The 22,357-nt window shown below is 42.5% G+C and overlaps 1 protein-coding gene across 2 annotated transcripts in view; it reads right to left on the bottom strand.

The window, feature by feature from the left end:
• The window catches only part of SPARCL1 (SPARC like 1), a 59,638-nt gene that overhangs the window by 11,502 nt on the left and 25,779 nt on the right, over window positions 1–22,357 (bottom strand). For both annotated transcript variants that reach the window (XM_059665839.1, XM_059665848.1), the window contains exons 2-4: window positions 8,477–8,541; window positions 2,241–2,417; window positions 924–1,862 (exon numbers count right to left, since the gene is read on the bottom strand). In XM_059665839.1, coding sequence (XP_059521822.1) covers window positions 924–1,862; window positions 2,241–2,417; window positions 8,477–8,541 — 1,181 coding nt within the window. The remainder of the gene's footprint in view (window positions 1–923; window positions 1,863–2,240; window positions 2,418–8,476; window positions 8,542–22,357) is intronic.

Here is a 22,357-nt window from a genome sequence, read left to right as displayed (position 1 = left end):
TAGAATGGCAGCAGAGTTCTCAGAAATCGAGGCTGTTGACCTTGCCCACCAAAAGCTGTCAAGTCTTCCTGGTGGGTGGCTGCCAAGGTTTTGCACAAAAGCTCCAAAATGATTAAACAACCAAATAACAATACGCTTCCCCCTACCCGACTCTCACTCTGCTGTCTCCCCATTATCATTTTGTGCCTGTTTGCTTCATGAGGTTTGTAGCTGAAGTCTTTGTTCTTCATCTTTATAACCAAATCAACAGACATGGCTGGATCTCCTGTTATGTTAGAGGCATTTGGCCAGAAGTTGGTAATCCAACTTGATAGGACCTGACACCTACCTGCCCTCAAGGCATTGGAGCAGCAGTTGTCAGTGTCTCCCACCCCTCACATCTGTCAGAGTTTACCATTCTAGTTAGCTCCAGGGACTTCCAACAGCCAGCATCTGTGTCTTTGTGGCTTCAAAACTATGGAATTCTATTTAGCCTGCTCAAAGAACAGACTGCAAGTTGTAGGGAATTAACACCCCTCTAAGCCTGTATAAACCAGGTTCCTTTGATTAGCTTCCTTTCCTTTCCTGTGTCACTTCTCCACTCCTCTTTGTTCCCTGAACTTCTAAAAAACAACAAAACAAAACAAGACAAAACAAAAACAACAACCCCTCCCCCTTCCCACCCCCCCTCTCCCCCCTCCCCCACCAACACACACACACAAACTGCACTAAGATTCAAGGTCTGCTTCTAGGGGAACCAAAATAAAATAGTCATTTTCAGCCTAATAATGGAGATGCAGAAGAAAATAAGGAACTGCAATATATTTAGTAATGTACTGATAGAGGTAAGCATGGGAGACTGGGAAAGCACAGAGAAAGGTCATGGCTGCTTCTTGATAAAGCTAACTGCTTTACCAGGCAAGCATCACTGTAAATAATCTCACCCCTTGGGATTCTCCAGGTTCACTGGCATCTTCATTCTCATTCTCAGGAGCTCTTTCTCTTTGCTCCTCATTTGTGATGTGATAGCTATCGGAAGTAGCCCTTTCAGCCTCCTGGAAGGCCTCGCTTGGGAGGAAGTAGTCGTCACGTGCACTGTGCCTGGGGCCATCATCACCACCACCAGCAGCAGGCTCTGCGAGTAAAGACTCAGAAACAGCCTTTTTCTCCATCTCCTCAGGGTCGCTGATAACTTCAAGGCCAGCTTTTCCCTCTTGGCTCTGCCATTCAGTATCTTCATTGTGCTTCTTGATTTTTGATGCAGTTTCCTCTTCCATTTCTTCACTGGAGTTATCCTCTTCTTGTTCTTGAGGACCCTCCTCAAATTCATCTTTCTGCATTTTGCTTACTTGAGTTGGTTGACTGGACTCTTCCAAAATATCATCAGATCGGGTAGTGTCTTCTTCCTGCTTGCTGTTAGAATGCTCCTGGGGAAGTTCTCCCTCCCTTTCTTGGTTATCATTGTGGGTACCAACTTCGCTTGGCTCTAGTCTCATCCCTTCCTCGTCTCCATTTGGAATGTTTGGATCCTGCTCTTGGTTTTCTTCATCACCCAGGTCTTCACCATGTTTGCTGCTCCTGTTTAAATGATGATGTGAATCAGTTATAAGCTGCTCTTGGTTTTCCTCTGTGTTTGTGATGCTTTCTTGTTGGTTAGAATCTACAGTGGGACTAACATCAGGAGCAAGGAAATCAATATTCTCTGGGAGTTTTTCCTTTTGAGGCTCACTCGTATCTTCTTTTAGGTCCAATGTACCTCCAGCGAGTGCGTCCTCTAAATTCTCACTTAAGTCACTTTCACTTTCCTCTTGATCCTGTAATCTCTGATCTGCTGACTGGTCATGATTTTTCTCCTTTAACTTTTGTACTGAAGATTTTTCAGCCTTAAAAGAAAAATGTTTATTTTGAAACAAATGATAATTTATTATATACCTCACATTTACAATTCATAAAGCCAACATTTAATATTTATTATTCTTTGTTAATATAATGACATGTAAACTTACATTTATAATGTTCTTCATATTCTATAGCTACAAGTTTTACCTGAATTTGAATTTTGTGAAATGAAACAATTATATAGCACCTCAATTGAAGGAGTAAAACTCATTAATTCTCACAATTCTTCTAGTGATCGGAGGCAATTGATATGATATAAAAAATTAAACTGAGATGAGAATGAAATAATCCCTTTAGCCATGCTTTGAAATGGAAACCTTTGGAGAATTTGGAAATTATCTTAGCATAACTATGTGACTTACCTTATTGTCGGGCTGCTCTTCTACAGATACTATAGTTTCCTCTTCATCTTCTGCATCTTCAACCCCTAAAATGGGCACTGTAGTGTCGCCAGGTGTTACTAACAGTTCAGCCTGTTGGATGGAACTCAAGGACTCAGCAGTTGGTTGGGAATGGTCAGATAGGAACCTTGCATTTGTCTGAAAATTAAAAAAATTGGTTTGTGTTATTCATGTATAGATGTTAACGTTTAAAATTTTTAGTTAGTCTGTTATTGTCATCACTAGAGGCCTGGTACACGGGATTCATGCACTGGGAGGGAGGGTGGGGGGAATGGAATGTGGGGATTGGCCTGCTGTGGAAGTGCCTCTCATCCCGGTCAGACGAGTGGCTGTGGACCCCCAGTCTGAGTGGCTGCTCCCACTGTGGGAGCACACTGACCACTAGGGGGCAGCTCTTGCGATGAGCATCTGCCCTCTGGTGGTCAGTGTGCATCATAGCGACTGGTTGACTGGTCGTTCTGGTTATTCCGCCATTCAGTCTCTGGGCTTTTATTATATAGGACTAGGGGCCCGGTGCACGAAATTCGTGCACTGGGTGTGTGTGTGTGTGTGGGGGGGGGAGTGTCCCTCAGCCCAGCCTGCCCCCTCTCACATACTGGGAGCCCTCAGGCGTTGACCCCCATCACCCTCCAATCACAGGATCGGCCCCTTCCCAGGCCTGACGCCTCTGACAGAGGTGTCAGGCCTGGGCAGGGGACCCTCATTTCCCCCCATCACTGGTTCTGCCCCCAGCCCAGGCATCAGGCCTGGGCAGGGGACCCCCAGACCCCTCCGATTGCTGGCTCTGCCCCTTGCCCAGGCCTGATGCCTCAGCCAGAGGTGTAGACCCCCATCACCCTCCGATCACCTGATCGGCCCCTTGCCCAGGCCTGATGCCTCCGCCAGAGGTGTCAGGCTTGGACAGGGGACCCCCATCTCCCCCCGATCACTGGCTCTGGCCCCCGCCCAGGCCTGAGGCCTCTGGCCCAGGAATCATGCCTGGGCAGGGGACCCGCATCTCCCTCTGATCGCTTGCTCCACCCCCCGCCCAAGCCTGACGCCTCTGACCCAGGCTTCAGGCCTGGGCAAGGGGACCCCCATCTCCCTCTGATCGCTTGCTCCACCTCCCGCCCAAATCTGACGCCTCTGACCCAGGCTTCAGGCCTGGGCAAGGGGACCATCATATCCCCCCAATCCCCGGCTCAGCCCCCCGCCCAGGCCTGATGCCTCGGCCAGAGGAGTTGACCCTCATCACCATCCGATCACCAATCACCGGATCAGCCCCTTGACCAGGCCTGAGGCCTCCGGCAGAGGTGTCAGGCCTGGGCAGGGGACCCCCAGTTCCCCGCGGTTGCAGGCTCCGCCCCTGCCCAGGCCTAACGCCTCTGGCTGAGGCGTCCGGCTCGGGCAGTGGGGACCCGCAGCTGCAGCGGCCCCGCGATCGTGGGCTCTGCTTTAGGCCCAGGCAAGGGACCCCTAGCTCCCGGGACTGCCAGCTTCGACCGTGCCCAGCTCCCATCGCTGGCTCCACCCCTACTTCCTGCTATCACTGGCCAGGGGGGAAAAGGCGCCTGATTCTCCGATCATGGCTGGGGGGCAGGGCAAAGGCGGCCCCAGGGCCGCCTTTGCCCTGCCCCCCAGCTCTTAGCTCCCCCCTGGGTTTCCGATCACTGTCAGTGGAAGGGGGCTTCTTCCTGCTTTCCCTTTCGCCTCCCTGCATTGTGCCTACATATGCAAATTAGCCTCCATCTTGTTGGCAGTTAACTGCCAATCATAGTTGGCAGTTAATTTGCATATAGCCCTGATTAGCCAATGAAAAGGGTATCGTCGTACACCAATTACCATTTTTCTCTTTTATTAGTGTTGATTATTAATAGCAATAGACTTCATTTCAAAAATAAATTAAAAGATATTCTCTAGAATTTATAAGGATACAAACAAATGTCCAGAATATAATCTTAAGTGAAAACAGAATCCCAATCATGTTTAAGAAAAAGTTATACATGCAGAGACTGGGTGAAAAGTAATTTTCAATAATCATAAATTTTGAATTTTGCAATTACTTTCTGTGTTTTTCAAACTTTTACAAAACAATTGTACTTTATAATTTTGAAAAATATTGTTTGTATAGCAGAAAGTTGAGGTTAAATTAAGTTAACCATAGGGTATAGCATTGTACATTTGCTTAAGTTAATTACTCACTGATAATTAGCAGAAAGGCTGTAAACCTTTTTTTTTTTTTAAATATATTTTATTGATTTTTTTACAGAGAGGAAGGGAGAGAGCTAGAGAGTTAGAAACTTCGATGGGAGAGAAACATCGATCAGCCGCCTCCTGCACATCTCCCACTGGGGATATGCCCGCAGCCCAGGTACATGCCCTTGACCGGAATCGAACCTGGGACCCCTCAGTCCGCAGGCCGACGATCTATCCACTGAGCCAAACCGGTTTTGGCAGCTGTAAACCTTTTATTCAATATTAGTTTACTTCCTTAACATTATCAGCCTAAATCCATCAAGAAATCCTTTAATAAAAATAATTTAATGTCAACTAATTAAAAAACTGTGGAACAGAACACCAAGTCTAGTAGGGAAGAGTAGCTAAGGCATATTATTTCCACTAGATGGATGGCTCTGTCTATTTCTAGCAAGATCAGAGGCATGCTCTGGCCAGTGTGCACAGTGGTTAGAGCACTGGCACATGCACTGAAGGATTTAGGTTCAATTCCTGGTCAAGGCCATGTACCTGGGCTGCAAGTTTTATCCCTGGCCCCAGTAGAAGTGCATGCAGGAGGCAGCCAATGAATGTGTCTCTTTCACATCAGTGTTTCTCTCTCTCTCTCTCTCTCTCTCTCTCTCTCTCTCTCTCTCTCTCCCTCCCTCCCTCTCTACCTTCCACTCTCTAAAAATCAATGGAAAAAATATCATTGGGTGAGAATCAACAACAATAACAAAAACAGATCAGAGATCAGAAGCCTGGTTGGAGAAGTTGAGATAAGACACCTCCCTTCAAGTCTTGACTCACCTATTTACTATCTATCTGTAGCTTTGTTCCTCTTTAACCTGTCATCTCTCAAGGTGAAGTAAGCAGAAATATCAGGATAAGGTCAAGTGCCCATCAGTAGATGAATGGATAAAAAAAGCTGTAGGACATTTATTCTATGGAATACCATGCAGCTGTAAAAAAAAGGGATCTCTTATCCTTTGAGACAGCATGAATGGACTTAGAAAATATTACACTAGGTGAAATAAGCCAAACTGAGAAAGAAAAATATCACATGATCTCACTTATGTGTGGAATCTAATGAACAAAATGAATTGACCAACAAATAAGACCCGAAGCAGGGAGGCATGGAACAGACTGACATACCTCGAAGTGAGGTTGAGAGGATGAGAAGAGATAAACCAAAGAGCTTACATACTTACTAGAGGCCCGGTGCACAAAATTCGTGTACAGGATGGGGGTGAGGGAGAGTCCCTCAGCCCGGCCTGCACCCTCTCGCAATCCGGGACCGCTTGGGGGATGTCCGACTGCTGGTTTAGGCCTGATCCCCCGGCAGTCGGACATCCCCCTTGCAATCCAGGACCACTGGCTCCTAACTGCTGGCCTGCCTGCCTGCCTGATCACCCCTAACTGCCTCTGCCTGCCTGTCATATTGCCCCTAACCACTCACCTGCCTGCCTGATCATCCCTAACCACTCACCTGCCTGCCTGATCAACCCTAACTGCCTCTGCCTCAGCCCCCTCCACCGCACCTTTGTCTGGAAGGATGTCCGGAATGACGTCCGGAAGGTTGTTCGGCTGTCCGGTCTAATTAGCATATTATGTTTTTATTATTATAGATATGCATAGCCCATAGACACGGGCAATAGGGTAGTGAAGACCTGAGGGAGGGATAGGGGCTGGGAAGATGGGGGCAAGAAGGGGAAAATGGGAGATATATGTAATACTACCAACAATAAAAAAATACATTAAAAAGATAAGGCCATGTATATTAAAATATGTTATAAATTTTAAGGAGTTACCTAAGTGAAAAATTACTATGGCTAGTAGCAATAGCATGCAGTGGTAATAATACAAAGTGTCTGGTATCTTAGGCAGGTAGTCTCCATGAGTCTTTATTAAAGACATGCTGTGGACACTCAGATGTCAGATCAGGTGTAAGTACTAGTATAAGACTCAGATTCTATTTGGATGGACTAATCTTTATTCCATTAGCAGGTCCTGCAGTACTGATTGTGCAATATAAAGAAAGGCTGGGAGTACAGAATTTATTTTAGATTTGGTTTGCTCTCCTGCTTCTTATTACCAACTAAGAAGAAGGATAATATGTTTTAAGATTTCCAAAGAAGCTATTTGTAAGAGGGAAAAGGAGAAAGAATGACAGCCAGGTTGGTAAGTTGCTGGCAGGGGCATCACGTAAGCCAAGGCTGGAGGAGATTTTAGGCTTGTTAGTGGAGGACTGCTCCTCCTCTCTGCTCCCTTCCTCTCCAATTTCCCCTCCTCAAAATGGAAGAGATGCACAAGAACACAGCAGCTTCTTTTCTTTCAGAAGTTTCTTGAAAATGAAGTTGTTTCATCCTTAGGCTCACATCTATATTTTAAACAACGTACCCTCTGGATATCTGCATGGAATTTGTAACCACACAGAATCAACCCACTGACTTCTGGAGAACTCAGCAGCAGGGGGAAATGACACAAGATTTCTAATAGATAGAGCTATGAGAAGGTATTTTGAGCATTTTCTAGGTCTGTGTGATAAACAAATTGTCCTAGAAAAGAAACATCTGGAATGTGTCTGTATGCAGGCAGGTCATTCAAACACTTCTTTCAAAGCCTACTTTTGATGCCCGTTTGCATAGCAGCAACAGCTTCGAAGGCAAAACACATTTTCAGGGGTAAACAATGGTTCTGTGGGAGCCCCTTTTTGTGCTGAACATAATTTACCCCTTGTTTGTAATTTCCAAGGACAATGTGTAATTTCAGCTGGAGTAGCTCCACACTATTTACACATGACTCTTGGCAGTGGTCATAGATTCTGTTTCCTCAGAACTGCCTGGTCTGGTGGCACGGCGTTTGTCTTTGCTGACACGGCTGTCAGCCAGAAGCTATGCACTAGCTGGGATCGCGTCTGAGAGGGAGGGACAGCAGGGACAACAGATAAACTTCTTTGTCTATTTAAAGGAGCCCTATTCCTCCATTTGGTGAAAAAGAAAAAAAATATACAAATCCTTTCGTTTGGTTAAGGATGGATGATATGGCTCTTTGGGGGACATTCAAATGGTCACCAGCCATGGAGAATATATATATATATCTTTTATTTTCCACATTATTTTGAGGCTGCTGATATGTCTCAAAGGATTTGATTTGTACAGCTGATTTATTGCTGTGTGAATGGTGGGGCCAGTATATGTGACTGAAAAAAAAAAAGATGTTTTAGTCCTGTCTATTTTCAGTGTGTTTATTTGAACAACTCCCTAAGGACGAGTTAAGAACTGATTTGTGGTTACCGTACCATTTCCTGTCCCTATCCCCTTGGTTCCTGTTTTTATTACAGACTCAGCATTTCTCATCCAGGTTGTATTTGACCTTGAAGAAAATGCTGCTGGAGAATGTGGCTGTGCCCTCCACGATTTCTCATATGAATTTCTTAAATTTCTCATGCTAATGTGATGAGTTTCCTGAGGAGAATTTATTTCTCCCTATGTCTTTTGTATTTGGGCATATTTCCTGACTAGTAAACTGATAATCAGCACTTTCAGCTACATATATAAGGCATCTTACAGAATCTGTTAGTTCTGAAAGAAATATATATATTTAAAGTACCATATCTCAATTTTCCTAAGCATCCATTCCTCACTTGGGCAAAAAATATGTAATGTGACTAAAACAAACAAAAAAGTTATAAGCCACTATATAAGGACATTTTCTTTTTAAAAAATTGCATTTATTTATGTATTTATTTATTTATTTATTTAGAGAGAAATTGATGTGAAAAAGAAACATCAATCAGCTGCCTCCTGCCCCTTTCCAGGGATTGAACCCAAAACCCAGGCATATGCCCTGACCAGGAATTGAACTGGTGACCACTCGGTGTGTGGGATGACCCTCAACCAACTGAGCCACATCAGTCAGGGAAAGAACATTTGCTTTTAAATGGAGGATTTCTAAACTAATATCAGGAGGGAGAGATGTAATAACAGAAAGAAAAAATTTACCGGGATTGCTGCTGCAGTTCCCAAAATGTACAGGAAAAAAAGCACAGTCTTCATGCTTCCAAGACCTGTGAACCAAGAAGATAATTAGTAGTGGTGGGTAAAGTTTCCTTACGTATGAAAGGCTAAAAGATAATCTTAGCAAATATTGAGCGTGATACCGTCCTTTGTATTTACAGGTGATTGCTGTCTTTGTGGACTAACGTGTCTGCAAAGACAGATTAATGACAGTTTTGACCCAACGGTGTCCCTGTGAGGACTCCTTGATTTTTTGGCCCAGCTGTATTGGTGGAAACTGTCTGTGCTTTATGACGGTGTGTCCTGGAATGAAAGCTCTATGCAAATCTCGGGTCTTAAGACTTGCGGGTATTCAAAGTGCAGTTAGCAGTCACAAAGTGAAGAAATAGGGTGTGAAAAAAAGTCTCTTTGGTGGTAAAGAAACCCACACATTCAGGGAAGAGTTTTAGGCACGAGACATCGTACTGCACTAAAGGGGCCACCAACGTTCACCCAATTTAGAGCTTTCACATTGGCAATCTGTGCGTTGGTGGTGGCCTGCAAATGGGTTTGGTTTGGTAGGCACTGTGCATTTGAAACTAACATGGAAAACTCTGGAGGTTTCATGTAAAAGATCCACATATGCAGTTTCTCTTGAACTATTGGCCCTCTTGGCAACAGCAGGCTCTCATGGCGACAGTTGGCTAGGCCTGAGTAGACTGTCCTGTGTAAGGGACGCTGACATTTGTATCTGGTTTGTTTCACTTTTGTTACTTGCTTGCATTTTTGAGTTCAGTTAGTTCCAAACTAACTTTTTCAGTTTAGAGATGAGACAAGTGAAACAAACAGGCTAAGTAAATTGGCCTCTAGGTGAACTCTCTTAAAAGGAGTGGGCAGTCTACAATTTCTTACACAGTATCCTTAAGCCTGGTAATCTGAACTCTGACTGAGATTCACGATACAGTTTTTAATCGCTAATAGAGATTTTCTATCTCTGAAACTCCCAGAAATAGTAGATAACTCTTTTAAATTACTTCTTGCAATCATAGTTTTATACATACATGTATTACAGAGCTTTAAATGACATTAAATAAACCTTTAATGAGGTTTAAAAAGAAAGTGAGTAGTTTGATAGTTACCTCAATATTTTAAGCTAACATGCTTAAATGGATATTTAAAAGAAGGTCTGGGGGGTGGGAGTGCGGTGGAGGGGATCAATGGGGGAAAACAGAGGGACATCTGTAATACTTTCAACAATAAAGATAAGTTAAAAAATATATATGCGTATGTTTTATCTATTCCATTTAATCAACAGAGATTTTTGTTTCTTCATCTGATTTATATTTTTCTTATTATTCTTATTTATTTATTTTTTGGGGAAGCATAGGAATTACTACAGGTATTTGATTTTAACTTCATTAGCAAATAATGTTTAAAAAATGTATTTTTTTTAATTAAATCTTTATTGTTCAGATTATTACATTTGTTCCTTTTTTTCCCCCCCATAACTCCCCTCCTCCCAATTCCCGCCCCACCCTCCGCCCTCACTCCCCACCCACTGTCCTCATCCATAGGTGCACGATTTTTGTCCAGTCTCTTCCCACATCTCCCACACCCCTTTCCCCCCCAAGAATAGTCAGTCCATTCCCTTTCTATGTCCCTGATTCTATTATAATCAACAGTTCATTCTGATCATCAGATTATTTATTCACTTGATTCTTAGATTAACTTGTTGATAGATGCATATTTGTTGTTCATAATTTGTATCTTTACCTTTTTCTTCCTCCTCCTCTTCTTAAAGGATACCTTTCAGCATTTCATATAATCCTGGTTTGGTGGTGATGAACTCCTTTAGCTTTTCCTTATCTGTGAAGCTCTTTATCTGACCTTCAATTCTGAATGATAGCTTTGCTGGATAAAGTAATCTTGGTTGTAGGTTCTTGGTATTCATCACTTTGAATATTTCTTGCCACTCCCTTCTGGCCTGCAAAGTTTCTGTTGAGAAATCAGCTGACAGTCGTATGGGTATTCCCTTGTAGGTAACTGAGTTTCTTTCTCTTGCTGTTTTTAAGATTCTCTCTTTATCTTTTGCTCTTGGCATTTTAATGATGATGTGTCTTGGTGTGGTCCTCTTTGGATTCCTTTTGTTTGGGGTTCTCCGCGCTTCTTGGACCTGTAAGTCCATTTCTTTCACCAGGTGGGGGAAGTTTTCTGTCATTATTTCTTCAAATAGGTTTTCAATATCTTGCTCTCTCTCATCTTCTGGCACCCCTATAATTCTGATGTTGGTACGCTTGAAGCTGTCCCAGAGGCTCCTTACACTATCCTCGCATTTTTGGATTCTTTTTTCATTTTGCTTTTCCGGTTGGATGTTTTTTGCTTCCTCGCATTTCAAATCATTGACTTGATTCTTGCGCTCCTCTGGTCTGCTGTCAGGCGTCTGTATAATATTCGTTATTTCAGTCCGTGTGTGCTTAATTTCTAGTTGGTTCCCCAATATAAGATCGAGGGTCTTATTAGTTTTCGTGTAGATCTCATTAAGTTTATCGGCAGCTTCTAAACAGTTCTTGAGAGACCTTAAAAGTGTGGTTCTGAACTCTATTTCTTCCATTGACAATTTTGTCCTGTTTCTTTGTCTCCACATTTTGTTATGCTTCCTTGGTGCACCCCCTAGTGGTCTTTGTTCGCAGTCTTATAGATAAATCTTGATTGTTGTAGCTAATTCCAGGGAGGGTTTGACCTCCAGACCAAGTGGCTATGAGAATCAGCTGTGTCAGCACTGAGAGAACTTCTGTCCTCTAGGGAGGTGCTAATCTAGCCTTTGCCTGAGGCTATCCGGCAAATGCCTCTGTGTAGGGCTTGGGCGGGGCGGGGCGGGTCGCACAGGATCAACAGCGTGGGCCGGAGAGAGCAGTTATGGCGGCTCTCAGTCCTGTCCCCAGGGGCTCTGCCTCTCTGAGTCCCAGCACCCGCTGCAAAGCTCGGAGAGAAAGCTGCACTCGCTCTGACCGAAGCCAGACAGTCCCGCTTCTCCCGTTTGAGTCTGGGTCCCTAAAGACTCGGCCGGCCGGATCTGGTGCTCAGAGTCTGCGACTCCCTCCCGATTGAAAACAACAACCGCGCCCTCCGCCGCCAGCCCGCTCCGCGCACTCCGCACCTCAGAATTTGACTTCAGCACTGCGCCTCCTCTGAGTGTCCGTATGCGTTTCTCTTTCCTCCTAGTTGTAGGACTTCCACTCAGCCAGCGTTCCTGTGTTTCTAGGTGATGTCCCTTCCGTTTTTTGGTTTCACTTTTGAAGTAGTTGTTCAAAGCAGCAAACTCCGGCGTTAACCTATGCCGCCATCTTGGTTCTCCCAAAAAATGTATTTTTATTGCCCTACCTGGTTGGCTCAGTGGATAGAGTGTCAACCCACAGACTGAAGGGTCCTGGGTTTGATTCCAGTCAAGGGCACATATCTCAGTTGCAAGCTTGATCCCCGGCCCTGGTCAGGGCATGTGCAGGAGGCAACCAATTGATGTGTCTTTCCCACATCGATGTTTCTCTCTCTCTGTTTCCCTTCCTCCCTTCCGCTCTTTCTGAAAAATCAATGAAAAAATATCCTCAGATGCGGATTAACAACAACAAGAATATGTATTTTTTATTGATTTTAGAGAGGAAGGGAGAGGAAGAGATAGAAACATCAATGATGAGAGAGAATCATTGATCGACTGCCTCTTGCATGCCCCCGACTGGGGATTGAGCCTGCCACCCAGGCATGTGCCCTGACCAGGAATGGAACCGTGACCTTCTGGTTCATAAGTTGATGCTCAACCATTGAGCCACACAAGCTGGGCAGCAAATAAAGTTCTTATTGAAGAAAAGGAGGTTATAGGTGTGAGCACAGAAACACGCCAGAAACAAATTAGAACTCATTCTCACCTATCCCACTATTTGAACATCTCGAGGTAGACCTGGATTAGGGAACAGTGCTTTTAAAGGATGGAGAGAAAAGCTGCGCATAGAAGGTAATTTGGGATGGAGTATGGAGGAAAAACTCAAATCGTGTATAACCTTAAATAATAATCCATTCTAGTTTTAATAAAAATAACAAGTACTCTGCTTGGAGAGTTTAATTCCCCTAAAGGCCGCCTCTGAAAATGACTATTCATTACTTAAGGAGAAATTCAGAGTACTAACAGTGAAATGTGTGTTACATCATTTATACCTTTAAATAAACATTATGTAGAACTAGTAATGGTGTATAACAGATACCAGATTATATTTTCAAAGTGCCTTGGGCTTATCAAATTTATAACTGGGATATTATCTTATTTGATCATTTTAACAACTTCATTGATATGGTAGATGAACAGGCCTAGAAAGGTTATGATAGGTCACACTCAGGGTCAAAGAGCTGTTAAGAAGAGGAATTGGATTGGAACCCAGCTTTCCTGGCTCCTGTTCTGGTACTCTCCCAGCTCACTTGTAAATAAAGATCTCCATTTACCTCTTACAGAAAGATGTTGGGAAGGAGAAAAACAACAAACAAATAACCCCAAACCAGTATTGAAAGAAATTCAGAGTTCACTTTGAATTAAGGAGTTCCAAGCATTTTAAAGTTTAAGATTTTTGCCTATGTGGCAAATAAATATTTTTCTGCATTGGGGGGAAAAAAGGCTGATCATAGAAGATTGGCTGGTTTATTTGATAGCAAAAGTCCCTTTCAATAATGCTTTTTAGTCCAAACAAGGCCTTTGCATAGAAATTAAAGTTCCCTTGAATGAAGAACATGTCTAAATAAAAGCTTGTAGCATGTTAGAAATGGTCTTTGGGAAAGTTATGTATGTGGATAGACCAGTGAAAGACTTAATAGGAGGAAATAGCAATATTAAGGTGAGAGGGGGTCAGAGCATTGAATTTTGGCTGTGGCCTTGGAAATGGAGAAGTGAAAAATAGATTCAGTTTGTACTGGCTCCTGAGAGTCAATTTTAAATTTTCAGAAATTTAGTTGACTATTAAATAAAGCCATTATTAAAAATTAAATACACATATACTTAAATTAATAATATCAAACAAAGGAAATAAATACTCAAAACTCATCACTTCACACATATTATGCTACATTTTACTGTTACTTACTTTGTTATGGTTATTTATGCCTGTTGTATCTGTATGTGGAAATACTATATAATGTGCTACTGCGCATCTGTTCCCAATTTTGTTCAGTGATGTCATGCTAGTAGTTTGAAATTAGTCATAGTGGGAGGATTATACCGTGGAAATCATCAAGTGCTGCTCAATTTCTCTCCATCCTTCCCCAAAGCTGATTGCTAAACATTCGTCAGCATATTAAGTTGTACACTTGAAACCTGTATGGTTTTGTTAACTAAGGTCACCCAAATAATCTCAATTAAAAATATTTACCAGCATATCAATGGAAAATATTTAAAAGCAGAACAGATAAGATTTAAAAACCAGTTGGATATTGTTGGAAGAAGAGAAGGAAGAGTTTTAGGCTATCACATTTCTAATTTGGGCAAATGGGTAAATGGTAGTATTAATCATTAAAATAAGGAATTAATAAGAGGAGGATTGGGTTTTAGGAGAAAGGTGATGAATTCGTTTTGGACTTGTTGAATTTGAGTAGAGCTATACATGAATAAGTGCGCCTGCAGGTAGGCATCGAGCGGGGGTTAAAGATATACCTTGGGTGCTGTGGGCATGGGAAGCTATATAATGAGTAGAGCGAGGGCCGAGGCCAGAAGCCTGGTGAGTGAAGACCATTAGGTCCATTAGAGGATGGGAGGGGCTAACGATACAAAGGATGAGAGACAGGAGTTTCACATAAGAAAAAGAGTGTTAAATGTCCCAGAGAGGCCAAAGTAAACAAGGCCAGGAAATTACCCCCTGCCTTGGGAGTTACAGAGGTTACTGGGGAGTTGTGGGAGAGGAGTTGTGGGGCAGTAGTATTGGTAGAGCCACTCTGTAGTGACTGAGGAGTAGGTAGACAGTGATGAAGTAAAGACAGTGGGTGGGAAGATGGCTGTCTATGAAAGAAAGGAGAGTAAGGGGAATGTGTGATCACAGGCAAACTTTATTTGTATTAAAATGTATTCATCCAAGTGCTTTTTATGCTTACAGGAAAGCAAAAGAAACCCAAATGAGCCCGGCTGGCATGGCTCAGGGGCTGAACATCAACCTATGAACCAGGAGGTCAGGGTTCGATACCCATCAGGGCACGATACCCATCAGGGCACATGCCCGGGTTGTGGGCTCCATCCCCAGTGTGGGGTGTGCAGGAGGCAGCTGTTCAGTAATTCTCTCTCATCATTGATGTTTCTATCTCTCTCTCTCCCTCTCCCTTCATCCCTGAAATCAATAAGAATTGATTTCATTGATTCATTGATTCATCCCTGAAAACAAGAAAAATAAGAATTGATTCATCCCTGAAAACAAGAAAAAAAGAAGCCTACATGAAAAGATAGAGGAGAAGAGAGGAAATGTGGTAAGCAATGATTGCCCCAGTGACCCACAACTCCTGGGCGGTATGCCCTGGACTTTGGCCTTGGCCTTGTGACTTGCTTTGGCCAATGGGACATTAGCAAGCACGTTGCCAGCAGAGGCTTGGCAAGCACTAGCACACTAGAATTTGTCCCCCTGTGAAAGCCATCTGCCATGCTATGAAAAAGTTTGGACTACTGACTAGCTCAATCGTTTAATGATCAGCAACCATGCAGAGAGAACCTTGGAGGATGAGAGACCATTTGGGATGGCTCAGCCGCAGCTGAGCTCCCAGCTTGCTGGAGCCACGTGAGTAATTCCAGACAAAATCAACAGAAGAACCACCCAGTTGAGTCCAGTACAGACTACAGAATCATGCGCAAATAAGGGAGCTGGTTTTAAGCCATTTAGCTTGGGAGTGGATGGTTATGCAGGAATAGATATCTGAAATAGGGGAAAACAGCGAAGTTGCCTGAATCATTGTGTAGCTAATATTGAACAGCAATTCATGACATAAACTCTGAAACAGGACTTCCTAGACGTTAATATTGAATTTGCATAATCCTGAGTAAATTATTTAGTTTTTTTTAAGCTTTAGTTCTTTACCTGTACAGTGATGGTGAGGATAAAGTGAGGTGATAGAATCTCAGTAAGCCCTTGATAAATATTTGCTGGTCTAATGTTAAAGCACAGGTGGAAGGTTTAACTCTGAAGAGAAGGAGGGATTCTTACTTTCTTTTCTTTTCTTTTCTTCTTTTTTTTTTTTCCAGAATACACAGAGAAAAGCTTAACTGTAAGGATGTGTTGAGACAAGGCCCCAGGGATATCAATTCATTTAGTCAGACGTGGCTACTCCTGCCTTATATTTATATAGCATTTTATAGTTTATAAAATATTTTCTTATATGCTGTCTCATTTGATCCAATAAGAAAAGGAGAGTAGATAACATTTAACTATAAGAAACAGAAGTTTGGAGAACGTAAATTTTTACTTGGCTCAATGTGCAAGGGTACGAGGTGAGCAAGAACTAGACACCACACGTTGGACTCAGAACCCAGGGTTCTCACATGGTTCAGCAGAACAAGCTGCAGACTAGAAATCAGAGGTTTTGACTTGGGGCCCTGGCTTTACTAAGTACTACTTTGAGCAATTACTTAATGTCTCCAAACCTCATCTATAGAAAAGAAATGACAATTCCTTCCAGTGTCTAAGGGAGCCACTGAGGTGGGGGAGCTCTTTGTAAACTCTGAAGTAACATAAACATATAAGTGATGATTATTCCATTGCTCTGCCTGGTGCCTCTCATTAGTATTATCACTATCGTCATCTATGCCGTGTATTAAGTGATAAGGGAAATGAACCTTTAGTGTTCCCTTGCTTTTGCTCCTCTCTCCTTTCATGTCTTCTTCCCTTTGCAGGATTTCAAGCTGCTCAGGCCTCCTAGTTACATAATATTTTCACATTTAATTCACTCATTAAACAAACTCACTTGTCTTATATTTTATACATTTAAATTCCATTTTTAAAAATATATTTTATTGACTTTTTACAGAGAGGAAGGGAGAGGGATAGAGAATTAGAAACATCGATGAGAGAGAAACATCAATCAGCTGCCTCCTGCACACTCCCCACTGGGGACGTGCCCGCAACCAAGGTACATGCCCTTGACCGGAATCGAACCTGGGACCCTTGAGTCCGCAGGCTGACGCTTTATCCTGAGCCAAACCGGTTAGGGCTAAATTCCATTTTTTAAATATGCATCTCATCTATACTTAGAATATAAGACTGTTCCTGAATTAATGTCTTTCTAGTCTCAGGTAAGAGGTATTTTCACCGTGGCTTTAGCCCAAAGGAGCTACTAGATAGAATGCTGAGAATCTTGGCATAGCTGTGGGAGGGACATATTAATACAAAAAGTATAGGGTTTGTCCCATGACCTTCAGTGGCCAGCTGTGCAGGGTTTTTTGAGAGTCAACCTCAACATTTCCTGCATGGTCCCTGATCATTTACTGTGTCCCAGGATGGAACTATTTTCAGGGCTCTCATGTTTATTTATAGTTCCCTCTGGTAATTGAAAACAAGACTTAAAGACAGAATATGGTTGTCACTTAGAATGATCCAAGTGGGAAACTACCTCAAGGTGTCAATCATAAAACAGATGCCTGCGTTGTATTTTTGAAGATAAGACCTTGTGGAGCAATCCAATACCTAGAATGGAGAAGGCCTTGAGTTTCACATTGTCCTTCAAACCAGTCACTGGGCATTTCTGCCTCAGGAGCTAATTGTATTTGCCACACACACTGATATAATTAATTTCCCGGCCTTTAGCTTCTTATTTTAAGAACTGAACAAATGTGCTGGGAAACAAGAGATATTTTGAAAACAACTGTCATACTGAAGTCTACAAGGAGGCTTAATTAGCTGATGCTTGCAAAGTACTCTGAAAATGAAATCCATGACGTTCTTGCTAAGTATGAAGAATATAGTTTATTCTTGGATTAGTAAAAAGTCATATACAGCATGTCCCCCAAAATATATATACACTTTAACAGCTGATAGCTCAATTTTGAAAAAGAAACGTATTTTAATAAACACTGCATTTATATATTTCAAGACATTCAAATTTGGCGAGCACTTTCTACAAAAGCAGATTGTTATTTCTGCAGAAAAAGCAAATAAAATTCTAGGAGAAAAATGCAAAAATTAGACACATTTTATTTATTTATTATTTATTTATTTATTTATTTATTTATTTATTTATTTATTTATTTTTGGTTAATCCTCACCTGAGGATATTTTTCCATTTATCTTTTAGAGAGAGTGGAAGAGAAGGAAAGAGAGAGAAGCATCAATGTGAGAGGAACACATCAACTGGATGCCTCCTGATCACACGCCCTAGCCAGGGCCCAGGCCGGGGAGGGGCCTGAGACCACAATACATGCCCTTGATCAGAATTGAACCCATAACCCTTCAGTCTGTAGGATGATGCTCTATCCACTGAGCCAAACCGGCCAGGGCAAAAATTAGATACATTTTAAAATGCAGGGTTATTATTCTTAAAGGTTTAAACATACAGTGTTTATGTGAAATTAGATAAATATTATTTTGCCCAAATGTATGAGCTTATTCAAAGGCAGCGGCATAGCTGAAAGAACATTTGGTATAGAACCGGAAGATCCAAGTTCCAGACCTGAGCTACCTTAAGCCAGCCAAGAAACTTTGGGCAAGTGACTGGTTTCTTTATCCACACAACAGGAAAATGATAGTACATTTTCTATTTATTTAGGGTTGTTTTGAGATCCAAATGTGATCATATAGTCATTTGGTAATTTTACCAACTGTAAAAATGAATTGAAAGATATCATTTATTTGAGACACTCCTACGGCAAAAAATGGCTTAATAACCCAAATAATTACTACTTTGCAGAGACTTGAATTGATTTCTTTATTTAGTAATTTAGCTATTTCTTTCCTTCCTCTGCACTACTGTTTCTTTTCATGGGTAGAGAGAGGTTAAAGGTGAGAGACGGTGGGGGAGCTCTGAGGAGAGCCTTTTCCTTCTGCTAGGAGCAGAGTGCCAAACATCAAACTTTCAGAGAACCTCACCTGGAGTTCTGAAAGATGACAGCTAAACCGCCTTTCTTCAGTATGGCCTTCCTGGGGGAAGCCAGGATTTGGAATTTCAAATGCCGGGAGTTCTTCAATTGGCTAGAACCATATGCCACCCAAACAAATCTCCAGATGGAGCATTCGGCATGGCCGAAATAGTTTTCCCATTAAGAACCAAACATCACGACCATCAACTCTATCCAAGTCATGTGGGTAGCTGTCTGGAGACAATTTCGAACATTTCCCCTTAAACATGTATAAACTCTCTGGTACAGCAAAGATGGCTGTAAGTTCTTCACTGCTCTTGCGTGGAGGTGGAGTTGAATTTCCCTCCCCTTGAATCTGGACGGGTCTTAGTGACTTAGTCTGTCAAATTGCTGCGACAGAAGTGATTTCAAAGGTTGGTTCGTAAGAAGCCTTGAAGTTTTGACCTGGATCACTCGGAACCCTCATTTTGGGAGCCACAGGCCACTTTGTAAGAGACTGGAATGCCACAGAAGACACTGTTCAACAGTCCCACAGATCCCAGCTTTCCATCTGTCCTCACAAAGACACAAGACATGTGAGTGGAGCCACTTCAACTCCCTAGAGCTGCTCAGCACCTCTGGGCGACCTGCCCAAACTCCTGACCCACGAAATCCCAAGACATTATGAAACGGTTGCTGTTTTTAGTCACTAAGTTTGTAAGCAGCAATAAAGAATTGGAATAAACGTTAACTATCTTGAGTGAACTAGTACTCAAGTATATTCATTAGTAGTAGAATCACTTATGTTCATCAAAGTCTTATTTTATTGAAAAAGTAGGTTTTTATCATTGACTGTTTAATATGGTAGCTAATGTGATGGCTTAGACTAGAGTGTTTGAGATTTTAGTAGATGCCAGGTACAATGCTAAGCACTTCACCTGTGTATATACATGTATTCCCACCTGTCACCTGATCTCCACATCATGTCCATCCCGTGAGAGCTTCTTGAACATCCCTCTGTGCCACGGTGCCCAGCCATGAGTGACAGGATGTGAGAATTTCAAATGGGTGGCTTTCCAGGGACACTCTCAAACATCTCTTTCTCTAGCTCAGGAGACGTCCTACATTCTCCTCTTCTATAATGTGTAATTGAAGGATTACTTTAATTATATTTAGAGGATCCCCATGACTTATCTTTGGCTAAATTGTGCAATAGCTGTGTTTCCACACTTCTTCATCATGCCTTTCCGAATTCCTCATCTTATTGTACTGCTCACCACTACTGACCTCGCTGGGTCCCATTTCACAACTCCGTATGGAATGCGCTCATGGAGGCACACTCTGATCTCTCCCTCAGGCATTTGCTAACCCTTCAGAAAGTCTCCGTCACACCCTGCCCTGTGGTGTAGACGAAGAAATTATTTTGGTTATATTTAATTTTCTTTGCTCAAATAGTATTATGGTATATGTCCTCTCATTTCCTCTTTATCTGTGAAGGCAGGATTTTCTCCCCCTCTCCTTTTTGTGTATTCTTTGGGGAACAGGCATTTGAGTATGGCCAGACATGGATGTACGATGAAACTGAAAAGGTCTCACTTGGTACAAGCTCCTTACAAAGCCCTGTACTTGATTTTGATTTTTTTCTATTTTTTTTTTTTAAAAGAGAACCCCACACATTGTGTAAACATCCTGTTCATAAATTCTGAGTCCACTCCCGAGTAATGCTAACCTGAAGGCCTGTAGCATTTGCTGCAGGACTTAATAATATCTGAATGATTTTCTGCATAGTATTAATAGCATGACAACTCACCGTTGGAAGCCGACCTTATCACTGAAATGACCAGAAACATTAATCTTATTCTTTTTCTGCCAGCTCTCCTCTCTACCCCCTAATTTATTTTATTCTCTACCTTCCCGGAATTTCTTTTCCCTGAATGCCAGGTTCTTAGCTTTCTCTTCTGACTGCTTTTATTTGAATGTCCCTTATTTGTTAAACTCTGCCAACATAAAATAAAACCTCTTTGGATTCGGTGGAAATTGTCTCTCTTCTTTTTTTAAAATATGTTTTTATTGGTTTCAGAGAGGAAGGGAGAGGGAAAGAGCTAGAAACATCAATGATGAGAGAGAATCATTGATGGGTTGCCTCCTGCATGCCCCCCAGTGGGGATCAAGCCCGCAAACCGGGCATGTGCCCTTGACCAGAATCAAACCTGGGACCCTTCAGTCTGCAGGCTGATGCTCTATCCACTGAGCCAAACCAGCCAGGGTGCCTCTCTTCTTTTGTTAATAGAGCAAGTTGGTTGTTAAGTTCTGCTAAAGTTGGGAGAGGAATTTCAAGTGCTTTCAGCTCTTTGAATGCACGAAGAATTATTTACTGGGGTAGTTGTCTCCCAGGATTAAGAAAAACAGCAAATCATACCTAAAAACAGTTCCAAGTAGCCTCATTCTCATGGTGTTGGGACCCAGGGGGAACAATGGTGGGCTTTGATGAGTAGTTCTTGTGTGAACCACTAATGAAAACACTCAGTCCAGGCAGCAGTCCCTCCAGGATTCAGCACGCGGTGGGCACTTCTCATTTGCATTGGTGAGGGGCAACGCATTGCAGAGGAGAAGCAATCGGGTGCCCCAGTGGTGCAATGTTACTCATTACCTGCCTTTTCTGAAAGAAGCAGAAACAATAAACCCTAATGGATTTCACGGCTGGGGATTGAAGAATTCTTTGAAAATAGGTTGGAAAGGCTAAGCTTATTTATGCCTGACAGGGGTAGTGCTAGAAAATTCATTAGAGCAAGGAGAGGAGACAGCTGGCCTGCAGCTGGGAATCCTGTCTCTCCCACATGGGGAAGGGAGTTTCTCTTTGAATATCTAGATATTTTTCATTTGTTCCCCCAGATTCACTCCACATCCACTCTCCAGCCTTATCCATCCTGAGCTGTCCCAGGGCCTGTGTGAATTGCATAATCAGGTTCTCATGCCTGAAGGTTTATGTTGGGTCTGGCCAATGGGGAGATATTTGAGGAAAGGAGATTAAATCAGAATATGTATTTCCCCAGCTCCTTCTCTGTGACTGAGTCCCTCTCCTGAAGGTCACAGCCCCTCTCAGTGACCTCCACACAACATTTTCTGTCTGGGTTCAGAAATTGCTCCCATCCCTGGATCCTACAAGCTTAACTCTTACTAGCCTGTTCCTATAGCTCCTTGTAGCTGTTCCATATCCTGCCTACACCTTGGTAAATAATCCTTTAATTACACTCTCCTCCAATCTTTAAATTTTTTTGCCCAGACCCTATCATTTCCTTGAGGAGACCTGGACCAATACCACTCTTGATTCAAAGTTTAGGATTCAGGGTTTGAATATTTTCAGATCTCCTGCCAACAAAGCTGCCTCCTGCTCCTCAGTGCTGCCCTGTTTCAAGTCTTTCTATAGTTGCTGTGGGACGTACCTGGAACCCTAGAGATGGTATCAAAATTATTTTAAGACAAAGACATTTGAGATTCAACAGATGCAAAAGGAAGTTTTTTGGAGCTTCCCCTATTGCACTAAAAGTAGAAACTTCTGAGAATTGAGAACTGCCATAAATTTCCTTTGGAGTGGCATCTACTCCCAGGCACAAGAACACATGAGAAAACCTACTATGAATCCCTTTACAGGGGAAGTTTATGACTCAGAACAAGACAGAAAGACCATCTATGCTTCTATGGAAAAACGTCACAAACTCTCTTATCTCCCATTGGGTCTAAACATCCATTTGTATTTCCTAAAGAAATATTCTTGTTCTTTCCACAGAAGCCGTTTCTCCTCCCTTCCTTTCCCCTACTAAGTTAGATAT

Source organism: Myotis daubentonii, chromosome 1 (genome assembly GCF_963259705.1).
Source record: "Myotis daubentonii chromosome 1, mMyoDau2.1, whole genome shotgun sequence".
NCBI lineage: Eukaryota > Metazoa > Chordata > Mammalia > Chiroptera > Vespertilionidae > Myotis > Myotis daubentonii.
The sequence above is the reverse complement of the archived record's forward strand: the minus strand, read 5'-3'. Positions and strand labels throughout refer to the sequence as shown.